The 16,738-nt window shown below is 35.2% G+C and overlaps 1 protein-coding gene across 29 annotated transcripts in view; it reads right to left on the bottom strand.

Annotated features, from left to right (window-relative positions):
• LOC123276100 (regulator of DNA class I crossover intermediates 1-like) overlaps positions 1 to 16,738 on the bottom strand; it is a 154,672-nt gene that overhangs the window by 109,807 nt on the left and 28,127 nt on the right. For 23 of the 29 annotated variants that reach the window (XR_011497508.1, XR_011497507.1, XR_011497520.1 and 20 more), the window contains 5 exons: positions 15,842 to 15,980; positions 10,885 to 11,017; positions 10,435 to 10,483; positions 8,696 to 8,884; positions 4,896 to 5,011 (listed from right to left, as the gene is read on the bottom strand). Coding sequence is in view for 12 of the 29 variants with exons in the window: in XM_070495951.1 (XP_070352052.1) it covers positions 4,896 to 5,011; positions 8,696 to 8,884; positions 10,435 to 10,483; positions 10,885 to 11,017; positions 15,842 to 15,980 (626 nt within the window). In the remaining 17 variants the exon portion in view is untranslated. Of the gene's footprint in view, positions 1 to 4,895; positions 5,012 to 8,695; positions 8,885 to 10,434; positions 10,484 to 10,884; positions 11,018 to 11,357; positions 11,741 to 15,841; positions 15,981 to 16,738 lie in introns of those variants that run through there. The other 6 variants (XM_070495948.1, XM_070495949.1, XM_070495950.1 and 3 more) reach the window with 5 other exon arrangements.

Below are 16,738 nucleotides of genomic sequence, written 5' to 3'. Positions count from 1 at the left end.
AGAAAAATAGAGAAAATTGACAAAACCCTAAACTTAGTTCTTTAAAAAGACCAATAAAATTAGCAAATCTTCAGCTACACTGACCAAGAAAAAAAGGAGAAAAGACACAGATCTAGAACTCAAAAAGGGACATCAACACCAACCTGACAGAAACCGAAAGGGTTTCAAGGGAATACTATAAATCACCTTATGCTAATAGATCATACAACTTAGATGAAGCGGATTAATTCCTAGAAAAACACATATTACTACAACTGATTCAAGAAGAAATTAGAAAATCTGAATAGATCTTTACACAAGTAAAAAAAATTAGTAAAAAGCCTTCCCACTAAGAACAGCCCTGATGCAAAAACATCTAAAGAATCCACAAATTCTTCTATTAAATAGAGCAAACACTTTACACTTTATTATATGAGGCCAGTATTATTCTGAGATGAAAGCCAGACAAAAAACATAAGAAGAAAAGAAAAATTCAGACCAATTTTCCTAATGAATATGGATGCAAAAATCATAAACAAAATATTAGCAAACCAAATCCAGCATTACATGAAGAGGTTTATCTATAATGACCAAGCAGCTTTTAACCCAGGAGTGCAAGGTAGTTTAATACTTCAAAATACGGTAATATATTACATGTTAATAGAATAAAGGAAAAAACTAGATGATAATCTCAAGGGACACAGAAAGAGCATTTGACAAAATCCATGATAAAAATGTTCAATGAACTAGGAATAGAAGGGACTTTCCTCAACCTGATAAAGGGCACCTACAAAAAAACCTACAGCTAATATCATACTTAATAGTGAAGGCTAAATGCTTTTTCCCTAAGAGTGGGAAAAATGCAAGCATGGCCACTCTTGTCACTGCTATTCCACACTGTACTAGAGGTTATAGTCACTCAGGCAAGAAAAACAAGTAAAAGGCAACCAGATTGAAAAAGGAGAGATAAAAACACCTTTATTTATGGACAACATAATCCAGTATGGTGAAACTCCTAAAGAATCCACAAAAATACTACTAGAACTAATAATGATCTCAGCAAAGTTGAAGGAGACAAGATCAATATACAAAAATTAATTGTATTTCTATACACTAGCAATGAACAATCCAAAAATGAAATTAAGAAAATAATTCCATTCACAACAGCATAAAAAGAATAAGATACTTAGAAATAAATTTAACAAAAGCAGCACACTGCTTATCTATTGAAAACTACAATACATTACTGAGGGGCCAGCCCAGTGGCCAAGTGGTTAAGTTCACACGCTCCACTTCAGCGGCCCAAGGTTTTGCCGGTTCGGATCCTGGACGCGGACATGGCACCACTCATCAGGCCACATTGAGGCAGTATCCCACATGCTACAAGTAGAAGGACCCACAACTAGAATATATATAGCTGTGTACTGGGGGGATTTGCGGAGAAAAAGCAGGACAAAAAAAAAAAGGATTGGCAACAGTTGTTAGCTCAGGTACCAATCTTTAAAAAAAAAAATACATTACTCAGAGAAATTAAAGAAGATCAAACACAATGTAATATGGTTCAGCCATAAAAAAGGAAATCTTGCCATTTGTGACAACATAGATGAAGAGGGAGAACATTATGCTAAGTGAAATAAGTCAGACACAGAAAGACAAATACTATATGATTTCACCCATACATGGAATCTAAAACGTCACACTCGAAGCAGAGAATAGAATGGTGGCTGCCAGATGCTGGGGAGTAGGGGAAATGAGATATTAGTCAAAGGGTACAAACTTCCAGTTATAAGATGAGTAAGTTCTGGGGATCTAATGTACAAGATGATGACTATAGTTAATAATACTATATCGTATACTTGTAAATTGTATATTTGTTAATAGAGCAGATCTTAAGTGGTCTGATCACATACCCAAAAATGGTAACTATTTGAGGTGATGCATGTGTTAATTAGCTTGACTGTGGTAATCATTTCACAATGTATATGTATAGCAAATCATCATCTTGAACATCTTAAATATATACAATTTTTATTTGTCAATTATATCTCAATAAATCTGGAAAAATAAAACTCTTCAAACACACTGGAAGGTTCTCTCATGCCCCTCCAAGTCCACACCTCCCAACAGTAACCACCATTCTGAGTGCTATCACCATTCATTAATTCAGCCAGGTTCTGAACTCCACATAAATGGAATTACACAATGGTCCTCTTTTTGTGTTGAGATTCTTCCACGGAGATGCTTGTTACTGCATGTATCAGCAGTTTATTCTTTTTCATTTCTGTGTATTATTTCACTGCATGAATATTATATAATATTCTATTCTTTTGTGTGTGTGTGAGGGAGACTGGCCCTGAGCTAACATCTGTTGCCTATCTTCCTCTTTTTGCTTGAGGAAGATTGTCACTGAGCTAACCTCTATGTCAATCTTCCTCTATTTTATGTGGGATGCCACCACAGTGCGGCTTGACAAGTGGTGCTAGGTCTGCACCTGGGATCCAAACTTGCAAACCCTAGGCCACCGAAGTGGAGCATGCAAACTTAACCACTATGCCACCAGGCCAGCCCCATAATATTCTATTCTTAATGGACATCTAGGTTAGTTCAAATTTGGGACTACTATGAATAAAGCTGTTACGACATTCAAAAAAAAATGAATAGGAGAAACATTTCATGTTCAAGGATTGGAAAAATCACTATTGTTAAGATGGCAACTTTCCCCAAATTGATCTACAGATTCAATACAATCCCTATCAAAATCCAAGTAGGCTTTTTTTATTTCCAGAAACTGACAGGTTGATGCTAAAATTTATAGGGAAATGCAAAGGACTAAGAAAAGCCAAAACATTTTCAAAAAAGAACAACAAACTGGAAGACTAATACAGTTCTCAATTTCAAAACATACAGTAAAGCTATAGTAATCAGGACAGTGTGGCACTGACATAAAGATAGACATAATTAACCGATGGAACAGAACTGAGATTCCTGGGGGAAAAGAAAAACAACTTACATTTTTGGTCAATCGATTTTCAACAAAGGTGCCAAAGCAATTCAGTGGGGAAAAGATATTCTTTCCTTTCCACAAATGCAAATGGTGAATTTAGACCCTTACCTCACACAATACATAAAAGTTAACTCAAAACAGATCATAGAACTAAATGTAAGATCTAAAACTACAAGACAGAAAAAAACATAGGAAAAAATCTTCATGGCCCTGGCTTAGTCAAAGACTTGTTAGCTATGACAACACACAAACAATTTCTAAATGAAAAAATTAATAAACTGTATTTCATCAAAATTAAAACCTTTTTTACTTCAAAAAGACACCACTAAGGAAAGGAAAAAGGTAAGCATTTCACCAAAGATACACAAATGGCTGATAAGCACATGAAAAGATGCCAACATCATTAGTCATTAGGGAAATGCAAAATTAAAACCAAAGTAAGATACTATTACATATTGACTAGAATGGCATATATTTTAAAAGACTGACTTTACCAAGTGTTGTCAAAGGTATGCTGCAACTGGAACTCTCATACACTGCTGTGCGATGTAAAATGGTACAAATCACTTTAGAAAACAGTTTGTCAGTTTCTTAAAAATTTAATCATATACCTACCATATGACCCAGCCATTCCACTCATAGATATTTCCCCAAGAGAAATGAAAGCATATGTCTAAACAAAGACTTCCATATGAACTTTCATAGCAGCTTTATTTGGAATAGCCAAAACTTGGAGAAAAAAGCCAAATGGTCATCAACAGATGAATAAACTGTGCTATGGCCATACAATGGAATACTACTCAGCAATAAAAAGGAATGAACCATTGATATACACAACCAACGACATAGATGAATCTCAAATTATGCTAGGTCAAAGAAGCTAGACCAAAACAAGGAGAACATACTGTATTAATGCAATTTATATAAAATTCTAGAAAATACAAACTAATCAACAGTGATAGAAAGCAGATCAGCAGTTGCCTTGGGATGGGAGTAAGGGATGTAAAGTAGCCAGAGGAAGGGATTACAAAGGTGCCCAAAGAAACTACTGGGGATGATGAATGGTCATTATTTTTGACATATGTCACAACTTACCAAAGTGCACATTTTAGATAAGTTCAGTTTATGGTATGTTGATTATACATTAATAAAGTGTGAAAAAAAATAGACCTAAGGACAAAGAGGAAACAAAAAGAACTGTTATATGGCTATTACAATTCTAGGCAAGAGGCAGTGGTGGCTTAGACTGAAATGGAACCTGTAGAGATGGAGACATGAGTAGATAACTTTAAAGTTTATTAGAATACAGAATTGACAATACTTTGTGAAACAGATATTGGGAGTTGAAGGAAAGGAAGGAATCAGGTACAACTTTTTTTTGGCTTAAGCAACTGAGTGAATAGTGGTGCCATTTACTAAAATGAGGAAGACTGAGACAGAATTACAGAGTCAAAGTTTCTCACTATGATTACCAAGAGTGATTCAAACTGGTTTTACAAGTTTAATGTCTTTTAAAACAACGAACCAGAGTTTAAATACAGACACCTAGAAAATAAAAATGGGGCACTGATCAACTACCATAAATATGAAAAAAAAATTATTATGCTTATGATAAAGAAAAAGAAAGTAGTAATTCATAAAACAGGGATTATAAAACAGATGCAAAACACCTTGGCCCAAAATATTTTTTAAAATAAATAAATGAAAGGTAGATATGTACATCAGAAAATCATTACTTATAACTACTTTAATTAAATGCTACATTTTACATACAGTGTTTTTTTTTCCTTAGAAGTTTTACTTAGGTCTGTTTACGTTTCTAACTAAAAATACTTCTGTCCAGTAAAATCAAATTAATAACTCAAAGAGAGCATGCTACAGGTTCTTTATTTCCTTCAACATCTTTGCTTACCTGTTTAATCTTTCAAATAATGTTCCAAATTGTGCTGTTTTATATGATGGACTGAAAGCATCTTGATTTTTGTTTAATTTGGAAATCACGGAATTAGAATAATTAACATTACTGAGCTGAAAAAAAAAAAGGAAGAACCTGCCAAAAGGGTAAATGTACATATATACAATTTAAATAATTTACCGTAAAACCTCATTTAAGTAGACATCTATAGTTTAAAAATGTATTTTTTAGTCTAAAAGAAAGAGTGTCCTTATTGAAAACAAAATAAATACTGTTCTAATAATGAAAGCAGTGTCAGTACTTGAATGACTGCTAAAATAACAGGGTTGATCTATGGTGAGCTAACCATTTTCTCAGAGGTAAAAAAAGATTAAAAAAAAAGACCCAGAACACCAAGATCTTGAGTAAATAAAAGTTAAATATCGCTGACAGAAAATAATGATTTCTCCCAAGGAAACAACTGTACTTATCTCTGTTCCCCCATTTACTAATTTTAGACTGCTACTTTAATCTTTTTTTTAAAAAAAGATTTTATCTTTCTTCTTTCTCCCCAAAACCTCCCAGTACATAGTTGTGTATTTTTAGTTGTGGGTCCTTCTAGTTGTGGCATGTGGGACACCGACTTAGCATGGCCTGACGAGCTATGCCATGTCCACGTCCAGGATTCGAACCGGCAAAACCCTGGGCCGCCGTAGTGGAGCGCGTGAACTTAAGCACTCGGCAACAGGGCCAGCCTCTGCTACTTTAATCTTTCTGAATATCGCTACCACTGAGTGCAAAACGGGGAAAGTATGGAAAGACTCTTGTGAAAAGCAGATGTGATAACCCATTTGTTAATGAGGAAGGTACCATATAAAGATATTATAATGGCCCAACACTAATCTATCCAGCAATAATAATTCATATCTGTAGTATATTTTATGTATAAGCCATGAAACACAGAAACGAGACGTCCAAAGACAAGCAATGACAGAAAGAGTCAGAAAAAAAAAAGATGTGCAGGCAAAAAGAGATACTAAAAGTCTTTTTTTAAAAAAAGGTCTAAAATCAAGAAAAGCTGAAAATAAAGTCTGATAACATATCTCATCTCAGCCTCAGAGAGACAGTGTCAATGGTGCAGGGACAATGTCATCCCTTGAAGCGAGAAACACACAAACAAATCAAAACAGAAGAGAATATTATATATTGGCTCAATACTACTTCTCCAGGGACTAGTAAGCCCCAGACCACTTTTTATTCCAACCTGTTTTTCAACTCATTTTCTTATGTAATTTATAGTCTCATTTTAATTTTCCTGAAATCTCTCCAAATATATATCCAAATAAATAAATTCCCTAATACTTCACAATGTGACACCACACCTTACCAGGGACGTTAGCTTCTCTTTTCTCTCTTCTGCCATATGAAGTACAACATTATTTACCCCTTTGGAGATAATCACTAACCTGCAGTCTCTAAGTAGAAGATTATTCAAGTATAGATTACACAGGGTCTCATTCTATCCTATAAACTATTTAACAAAGCAAGGATGAGTTAAAGCTGATGTAGGATGCAAGTTTTAGTCTTATAAAATACAAATGGAACGGGTAACTGAATGTTTTTCATTGCATCACTCGAAAATTATTGGGGGGCCAGCCCAGTGGCATAGTGGTTAAGTTCCCACACTATGCTTCGGCGGCCCAGGGTTCACTGGTTCAGATCCTGGGCACAGACCTACATACCACTCAACAAACCATGCTGTGGCAGCAACCCATATACAAAATGGAGGAAGAGGGCCACAGGTGTTAGCTCAGCAACAATATTCCTCAAACAGAAAGAGGAAGACTGGCAACAGATGTTGGCTCAGGGCCAATCTTCCTCACCAAAGCAACAACAAAAAATTATTGGGTCCTTAAATTAATAAGCCTAGCACAATACTTCATTTTCCCTTCTCTGAAAAGCAGAAAACATACTTCAATAAAATTGAATATCATTACATATTGTATATAACTATAATACTGTAATATATAACTATAATTTATAAAATTATTATAAATTTGCTAATTATAAATTAATTTAGAAATAATACACAAATATGACATAAAACCACCTCATGCTAAAAATGGGAGAGATTCAAAACTAAATATTCTTGTTAACCTTGTTAACAAGATAGAGTGTTTACATAACCATTTTACTCACTACCATTATATATTAGTATAGTAACCTTTAATAATTTTATATTTTTTAACTCTATGTAAACTTAGTAAAAGATCATTTCTTGGTATGTTCTATGGCATATATATTTCAAACTTCAAAAATTTGGATGTTTTTATAATTTTAACTTTAGAGACTACAACGATTGAACGTTTTAGCACTAAATATCTCTATCTATATACACATATGTGCATAGTCTCGGATGGAAGTGCATATAACCAGCTATCTTTCAAGTCATAGAAAGAATCAAGCCATCACAACTTATACTTTAACAGATTACTATGGCATCACTGAGATTATGTACTGCTATTCACAGGATCCTTTCCATATCATGTATACTGGGCCATCATGACATCACCAACTACTCCTTTACTGTGATTACAATCAAGTATTACATAACACATTGAACTATGGTCAATTTTACTATCAATAATTTTATAAAAAGATGATGATTTCAAAGACTTAAAGAACATTCCACTTTTGGGATTCATAATCTTCTACAGCCCAGAGAATTAAGTTTTTGACCTAAGAAGAATTATTATACTTAATTTCTCTCCTAATTTGGCTATATCTATAGCAACCCACAACTAATATTTTTTCAATCCATAAAAAGAAAAAAAGAGCATATCACAAAAATATAAAATGCTAAGAACTAGTGATTGAAAGGGACCTGTTCACAAACAACCAACCCACTAACTGGGAAAAAATATTTGCAAGTCATATATCTGACAAAGGCTTAATATCCATAATATATAAAGAACTCACACAACTCAACAACAAAAAAAATCAAACAACCCGATCAAAAAATGGGCAGGAGACATAAACAGACATTTCTCCAAAGAAGATATACGGATGGCCAAATAGGCACATGAAAAGAAGTTCATCATCGTTGATCATCAGGGAAATGGAAACCAAAACTACACTAAGCTATCACCTTACACCCATTAGAATGACGCAAATAACTAAAACAAATAGTAACAAATGTTGGAGAGGTTGTGGAGAAAAAGGAACCCTCATACACTGCTGGTGGGAATGCAAACTGGTGCAGCCACTATGGAAAACAGTACGGAGATTCCTCAAAAAATTAAAAATAGAAACACCTTATGACTCAGCCATCCCACTACTGGGTATCTATCCAAAGAGCTTGAAGTCAGCAATTCCAAAAGTCCCATGCACCCCAATGTCCATTGCAGCATTATTTACAATAGCCAAGACATGGAAGCAACCTAAGTGCCCATCAACAGATGACTGGATAAAGAAGATGTGGTATATATATACAATGGAATACTACTCAGCCATAGAAAAGAACAAAATCGTCCCATTTGCAACAACATGGATGGACCTTGAGGGAATTATGTTAAGTGAAATAAGCCAGATAGAGGAGGACAATTTCTGTATGACTCCACTCATATGAGGAATTTAAAAATGTAGACAAAGAGAACAGATTAGCGGCTACCAGGGGAAAGATGGGGTGGGGGTTGGGCACAAAGGGTGAAGGGGTGCACCTACAACACAACTGACAAACAATAATGTACAACTGAAATTTCACGAGATTGTAACCTATCTAACTCAATAAAGACTTTTATTTAAAAAAAGAAAGGTACCTGTTCATTCTGCTTTTTTTCATATGCAACTTTCTGAGGACTAGGCACTATTCTGGGAATAAAATTTTGTCTTGTAATATCTCTGTTAGAAGCTAATTCTGCTGACAAAGATGGTGGTGTGAAGCTGCAGTTTTCTATTCTGCTCAATTGAGGTTCGAACATTGTATATGAGTCCATGACTTGCGAGGACTATAGGAAAGAAGATACAATCATTTGATTTGCCAAAATATATAAACTAGAGACGAGGAAAGTTAAAATAAAAGTGAAAAAGGTCAGGAGTTAGAGAAAAAGTCCCAAGTAAAGGCAAGTCATCAGTAACTGACAGTCCTTACTAAGACAAGAGAGGTTATCAACTAAGATTATACTTAAGAGCTCCTTTCCACCTGCCTTTCTCACCGATGGTCCCCTCTACCCTCAAGCTCCATTCCTGCATGTCCTCTCCTAATGACAGGAAATCTAAGTTTCATTTATCTACAATTCAGGTGAAAGATTTCCAAGAGATTTTAGTATCACTGCCATTATCTTTCTGACGTAGCTTAATTTTAGCTATTCAAAGGAAAGAATAATTAATAATATGGCATTGGACTTTCACATTTCAAGCTTTAATCACAATCTATGTGTTTTCTAATTGATTAAAGTCTTATTTGCTAAAAAATAATTATTTGAAATATACTTTGAAAGAAAAATAATCTTGGGATCAACATGAATATTGAAAATCACAATTTGATATAAAATAAAATAGTCTGGTCACCACGTTTGAAAACATGAATCGCTCAATGATGACATGAACCCAAAGTAGAACTCCCCAAATGAATTATCCTTTGCAGCTCTTCAGTGACAGGCAGAATCAAATGCTTTGCACACAAAGGCCTAGTCTACATTACCAGAACTCCAAAGGGTTTCTCATAAGCAATCGTTAAAATATTCTTAAGGTATAGGTTTCTTACATTAAAAACTTCTAAAAGAACAATTTTAAAGACTAAAAATTTTTTTAAAGGATAACTAATTTTCTCTGATTCTCAAAAAATTTATATCACTTGATGGTGAAACTGGCAGAAAGTGAGCCATTGATGATTAAGTAGCTAGGAACTAAAGTTTTTTTCCCTTTTGCAATTACTGATTATAGCTTTTAGCTGTTTAACCCACTCATTGTTCATTGTGCTGTTTAGGCAATATGCTGACTCCCGCTAGGCTCCTATAGGTAACATCTTCCTGGTGCCTGCATCACCATGGTAATGCGTGTGTGAGCTGTTTTTCAGGAATTAGAACTCCTTGTCCACTTCAGGCCAGTTGAGACCACCAACTCATCAACTGGGCCTATGGAGATGTCCAACAGGTGACCTTTTAACTTGAAGAGGCTAAAAACTCTACCCTCAGATCATGCTGATGTCGCCATTTTGTGAACATGGGTCCTATGAAGAGGCATGAAGTCTGACTACGCTTGTGCAGATCATCATTACCTCACCTCTCCTCACCTCCAATCACCTCTCTCCACATTTCAGACCACGTTGACCCCGGCCCATATATATCCCTGAGTCTCTGTTTTCAGGGAAGCAAATTTCAGGCTCATGAGCTCGCTTCCTCACATGGCTACCTTGTGAGTAAACCCTCTCTCTGCTGCTATCTCGTCATCTCAGTGTTTGGCTTTCTGGGCGGCGGGCAAAAATGAACCTGGTTGGGTAACAGTGGCATGTCACAATTGTTAAAATAACTTAAAAAAATTTTTGTTTAACTCTCACCTTAACTGGGCCAAGTTCTTCCTTGCTGCCTTGTCTTTGGTAGTGTAAACTAATGAAAAGAAAATGTAACAGTTAAACACATAGGTGGCAATAAAATTGATTATCTTTTATAAATATTTAAAATTCATACTGTTCTATACAAATATGAAAACATATGGAACTCTTAAGTAAATCATTCCAGGGTTATAATATTACTGTGTTTTATAAAATTTATATTATTACTAGAGAGAGATTTTTATGATAAGGAAAGTCAAACTATGCATCCAAAAAACACTTAGCATGGATATTAGTTCATTGACAAAGGTCTTAATAGTTTAATAATACTGCTAACAGTCAAACAAACAAAAACTGGAGCTAGGATAATCCCTTTATACATTTTCCAATGAATAAAACAGAGTTGATAATGACTCTTTCAAATACCTAATAATATACAACCTAGCTAAAACCTACTTGTTTTCCATATCATCAATGCAGAGGTTAGACGGGACAAGATGAGGCGACATTGGAAGTTCTAAATCATGTTTTCTCAGGGGCATTTTTATGTCTCTATTCATATTCACATGGATCTGTTTTCTCACAGTTTCTATAATGAAAAAGTTGCAATTAAAAATTAAGAATGAATAATAAAATCTTTTAAAAGCATTGGTTGCTATACCATGGTCATTAAGTAAATGTACATCTTAGATATTTACTAAAACCACCTATATTCTATACATGATAGAAGACATTACAGTACTAGCAACTATCACAGATAATTCAAATCATCTTTTTCTTCATCATCTTACATTCTCCTCACGAAAGGGGCCCTACAAATTTTGCTTTATTTTTTGATTCCTTCAAAACTCCCCTAACCCCTAGACTGTATCAGTTGCTATATTACACATTCCCACAGCACTACATATGTTCTCTATTATAGCACTTACCATAGTTTACTGTACTTGGTTAACTCTATCTCCCTCACTAGAGTTTTAAACTTTAGATGCAGCAGCCTTGTCTCTCCTTATAGACGATATAACTATTTTGACCGCTTAGTACTTTTAATTATGCTCCTTTTCCAGGAAATGCTTTTTACACGTGCACAAACTACAGAGTTGTAGTGGAGAGCTTCTATCTTCTTATATAACCCTGCTTCCCTGGAAAAAATAATTGGTTTAGTGGCAACCACCTGCCACTCAATAATGGTATTACACCCCTCTGGTTATAAGTAATTGTTCCAGCGCTGAGACCTGACACCAGCAGAGCAAGGCAACATCCTTCCAGCAGAATTAAAAAATTCAGAATCAGAGAAGCAGCTCTCAGTATTTCCCTGGTGGTGAAATTGGAGAGATGAGCAATGTTAGTTCATAGTGGGTTTATTTTGGATTTTATTTTTCCTTTTTCTCCCCAAAGCTCCCTGGTACATAGCTTCTAGTTGTCAATGTTAGTTTTTTAATGTCACATTTTAAGCTTCATTGATGAAGACAGTCTGAGAGAATAAAACTAGTATCTGAAGTGAAAAAGAATCTTGGTAGTATTCAATTTCCTGACTCAAGCAGTCTCTGAGGCCCAGATGCACCACTACCCTTCCTTTAAGTGTCTTAGTCCGTTCAGGCTGCTATAACGGACTACCATAGCCTGGGTGAACTATACAAAATAGAAATTTATTTCTCAGTTTGGAGGCTGGGCAGTCCAAGATCAAAGTGCTGGCAGATTCGCTGTCTGGTGAGGGCTCGCTTCCTGGTTCACAGACAGCGGTCTTCTCCCTGTGTCCTCACACAGTGGTAGTGGTGAGAGAACTCTCTGGGGTCTCTTTTACAAGGGCACTAATTCCATTCATCAGGGTCCACTCTCCTGACCCAATCACCTCCTAAAGGCCCAACCTCCTAATATCACATCAACATATGAATTTTGGGGGCACACAAACATTCAGTCCACAACATTAAGTACGTAAATATATATTTTTTAAGTTTCTGTAATTTGCAGTCATGAGTCCTAACTAATAAAATCTTGCTTTGGTAGAGGAGGAAAAATCTTTTCTCTCTACCCTTCTAAATTATCAGCTGGGGGCCTGTAACAAAAGACAGATTAACAAGAGAAAAAGCATACAAATTTATTTAATATAAGTTTTATGTGGAAAACTTTGTAAGGAAATGAAGACCCAAAGTGGTTAAACCTGAGCATTTTTAAGCTAGGTTTGATGAAGAGCGGAAAGTCCTGGGGAAATGTGACAGGACAAAAAGGGGTATCAGCTAAGTGTAGTAAACTGAGGGAAACAGCAAGGTCTGTTCATTAGATTCCTCTCGGTGGTCCCTCTGTGTTGGAGATAACAACGTTCCTTTTCTCGGGGTATAGCGAGAGCACCTCTCACATGAAAATCCTTCCTGCACATGCTGCTTCCTCAAATTCCTCAGCTCAAAATATTCAATATGCCAAGGTGCCTTATTTTTTGGTAGTGTGGGGGATCAGAATTGGCCACCCAAAATGTGTCTCTTTGGCATGAGGATTATTTGGGGCTGATTACTTTTAAGAAACTGCAGACAGGCGAGAAGCTCTGAAAAGTAGAAGCTACCCTCTGTAAAACACATTTACATTTGTAATGGAAATCTCCATTTGTAAAGGTAACTCCCTCTCTGTACCAGGAAGAGGGGGGATGTCCTTATGTCCAGAAACTCCTATCAAGGCAGAAGGCAAGGACTTAAATCTGCATAATAACCTTTCTCTTGTTTACTGTCCTTTTCTGGTAATCTCCCATAACTGACTCCCTCCCACCCCCAACATGCTCCTTTGTCTTTAGCCAAAGACAGTATTTAAGATGACAACCTTAGCCAGTCTGGGAGTTAACCAGTTTTCCTGGATTCTTCCCATGTATACATGTTACAAAGCTTTGTTTGATTTTCTCCTTTTATTCTGTCTCATGTCAATTTAATTCCTAGCCCAGCCAGAAGAACCTACAAGAGATAGAGGAATTCTCTTCCTCCCCTACAGCAGCATGTCCTGCCCCTGTTATTTTCTGTTCTACTTCCAGAATCCAATCCAATACTTAGGGTAAGTACTCAAAAAACATACGTTCAACGTATGAATGAAAACAGAGTGAGGGAGAAAGGAAATATATAAAGTTAAATACATCACTGGACAGCCACATGTAAAAGAATTAAACTGGAACCCTATCTTACACCATACACAAAAGTCAACTCAAAATGGATTAAAGACTTAAATACAAGACCTGAAACCATAAAACTCCTAGAAGAAAACATAAGGAATAAGCTCCATGACATCAGTCTTCATGATGATTTTCTGGATTTGACACCAAAAGTAAAAGGAATAAAAGCAAAAATAAACAACTGGTCCTACATCAAACCAAAAAGCTTCTGTATAGCAAAGGAAACCACCAACAAAATGAAAATGCAATCTAAAGAATGGGAGAAAATACTTGCAAATCATATTGTCTGATAAGGGATTAATATTCAAAATACATAAAGAGCTCATACAACTCAATATCAAAAAACAACAATCGATTAAAAAATGAGCAGAGGACCCTCTGAACAGACATTTTTCCAAAGACGACATACAACTGAGCAACAGGTACATGAAAAGGTGTTCAACATCACTAATCCTCAAGGGAATGCATTCAAAACCACAATGAGATATCACCTCACACCTGTTAGAATGACTATCATCGAAAAGACAAGAGAGGGGGCTGACCACGTGGCCGAATAGTTGTTTGTGTGCTCCAGTTCAGTGGCCCAGGGTCCGCCAGTCCAGACCCTGTGCACAGAGCTATATACTGCTCATCTAGCCATGCTGTGGCAGCATCCAACATAGAAAAACTAGAATGACCTGCAACTAGGATATACAACTATGTACTGGGGCTTTGGGGAGAGAAAGAAAGAAAAAGAAGAAGATTGGCAACAGATATTAGCTGAGGGCCAATCTTCCTCACAAAAAGTAAAAAAAAAAAAAAAGACAAGAGGTAAGAAGTGTTTGCAAGGATGTGGACAAAAGGGAACCCTTGTGCATGGTTGGTGGGAATGTAAATTGGGGCAAGCCCTATGGAGAACAATATAGAGGTTCCTCAAAAAATTAAAAATAGAACTATCATATGATTCAGCAATCCCACTTCTGGGTATATATCCAAATAAAATGAAAACAAGATCTCAAAGAGATATCTGCACTCCCATGTTCACAAGCAGCATAATTCACAGAGCCAAAATATGGAAACAACCTCAGCGTCCATCAATGGATGAATGGATAAAGATGGTGTGGTGTGTATATGTGTGTGTGTGTATATATACAATGGAATATTCCTGAGCCATGAGAAAGAATGAAATCCTGCCATGTGTGACAACATGGACGGGGCTAGAAGGCATTATGCTAAGTGAAATAAGCCAGACTGAGAAAGACAAATACTGCATGGTATCACTTACATGTGGAATCTAAAAAAAAAAAAAAAGTCAAACTCATAGAAACAGAGAATAGAAAAGTGGTTGCCAGGATCTGGCAACTGGGGGATAGGGAAAGGTTGGGAAAAGGGTACTAACTTTCAGCAAAATGATGAATAAGATCCGAGGATCTAATGTAAGACATGGTGACAATAGCTGATAACACTATTACACAAATGAAGAAAAAGAACTAAATATAGCAAATATATTTACAACAGAAACTTTTATTCCTAAAGTTTATTAATAATGTATTTACTTCTACTAAAGTGTGACTACATTTACTTGTGACAACTGTCATCTGTGGAGAAACAAAAATAGCACAGAAAGGAAAAGAGGAGACACTAACAATACTGTGATCAATTTCAATCCCTTTTTAATGAACTCAGTTCTTAAGCTCTCATTTTAGCACTTGTTTTAAAAATTAAATATCAGACACAAGTTTCCTTGAGAGAGAAAAAAATACTCTGATTAAACTTTTTATTTACTTGAAGAATCAAAGTGCAGGCCAAAATGAACTTTATTTTGAAGTATTAGACTACTATAGTTAACATCCCAAGAATGTCTAAGAAATTCAAGTTATGAGATAGGAAACTAATCATTGAGGCAAAAACTTGTTCAGCTCTTCCTTTCAAACAAATTCTCCAAATAGGATAAGACAGTAAAGATATTTATTCCCTGCTCTTTAGCCAAACTTTGGTAACTATCTGCCTAGACAAAATAACATAATAATTGAAACAACAGCGCTATAAGTTTAACCATACGTTATAAAATTAATTTTATATAACACACCACCTAAAAAAAAAAATAAATGGATTAAACAATAAAACATTTTAAGCAGAGACTAACAAAGCTTCTAATTTAAGAGGGCAATCAAGTTTTAAAATTACTTTCCACATCCTTTGAGTTCTAAAATTACAAAATTATTGGAAAACTAAACATTATGATCACATCAGACTCAAAACAAAATGTTACTGGAGAGGTTTACTTACCAGGTCTTTTCTTCTGGCAAGATATCTGATTTACCATATACAGGTTAAGGAGGTCTAAACTGACAGCAGAATTTTTGACAGGGGATAAAACTCCCCGTAATTTCATTTTTGATTTTAACCTTTTCTTTTCAAAATATTCCTAAAAAAATTAAAAATAAAAAGTTATTCTAGCAACCATATAGTTTCAGGCAGAATCATCAATAACAAAAAGCAATAATGCTATTAAATAATTGACTTGATATTTTTTATATTTCTGTGACACCTCCTTTACATGTTTACATATAAATTAAAATGAATCATGATAACTTGTAGTTTGCCCAAAGACTCTAAATTACAGCTTCTTATAATCTTTCTTTTGTTAAGCGTAATGCCTTTAAAACAGAACTGTATAAAGCCATTCCCAGGTATCAAAAGATTAAAAAAAATTATCTGAATGTGGAACGTTTTTAAAAACCTGATAAAACAAATCTGATAGGCTAAAAACTTGTTTTTCTGGAAAGTATGCTATACCACAGATATAAAAAGCCTAAAGATACGCATAGCTGTGTGCCAATAAAAGTCAACTGAAATGAGAAGAGAAAAACAAAAAGAAGCTATGTGAGAACTTATCTGCAGCCAAAGCTAACTTAATTCTGTTATCTCCCCATGACTCCTAGATTTTCTTTTAAACCAGACTTGTAAATAATTCTCATTTTTCATTCAGTATTTATTTCTGATTGAGCAGAATTATTCTTATTTTCATTCTTTTTCTCTCAAATTACATCCTTAATTTAAGAAGTTCAAAGGCATTTGTTCAAAATTTGTTTATTGAGCAACTATTATGTATTAGACACTATAACAAATTGTGAAAACATCTTCTTCTTCACTATATAACTCATAACACAATGGCATAAACGT

The sequence above is a fragment of the Equus asinus genome, chromosome 23 (genome assembly GCF_041296235.1).
Source record: "Equus asinus isolate D_3611 breed Donkey chromosome 23, EquAss-T2T_v2, whole genome shotgun sequence".
Taxonomy (NCBI): Eukaryota; Metazoa; Chordata; class Mammalia; order Perissodactyla; family Equidae; genus Equus; species Equus asinus.
Note: the sequence above shows the minus strand (reverse complement) of the source record. Positions and strands in the feature narration are given on the sequence as shown.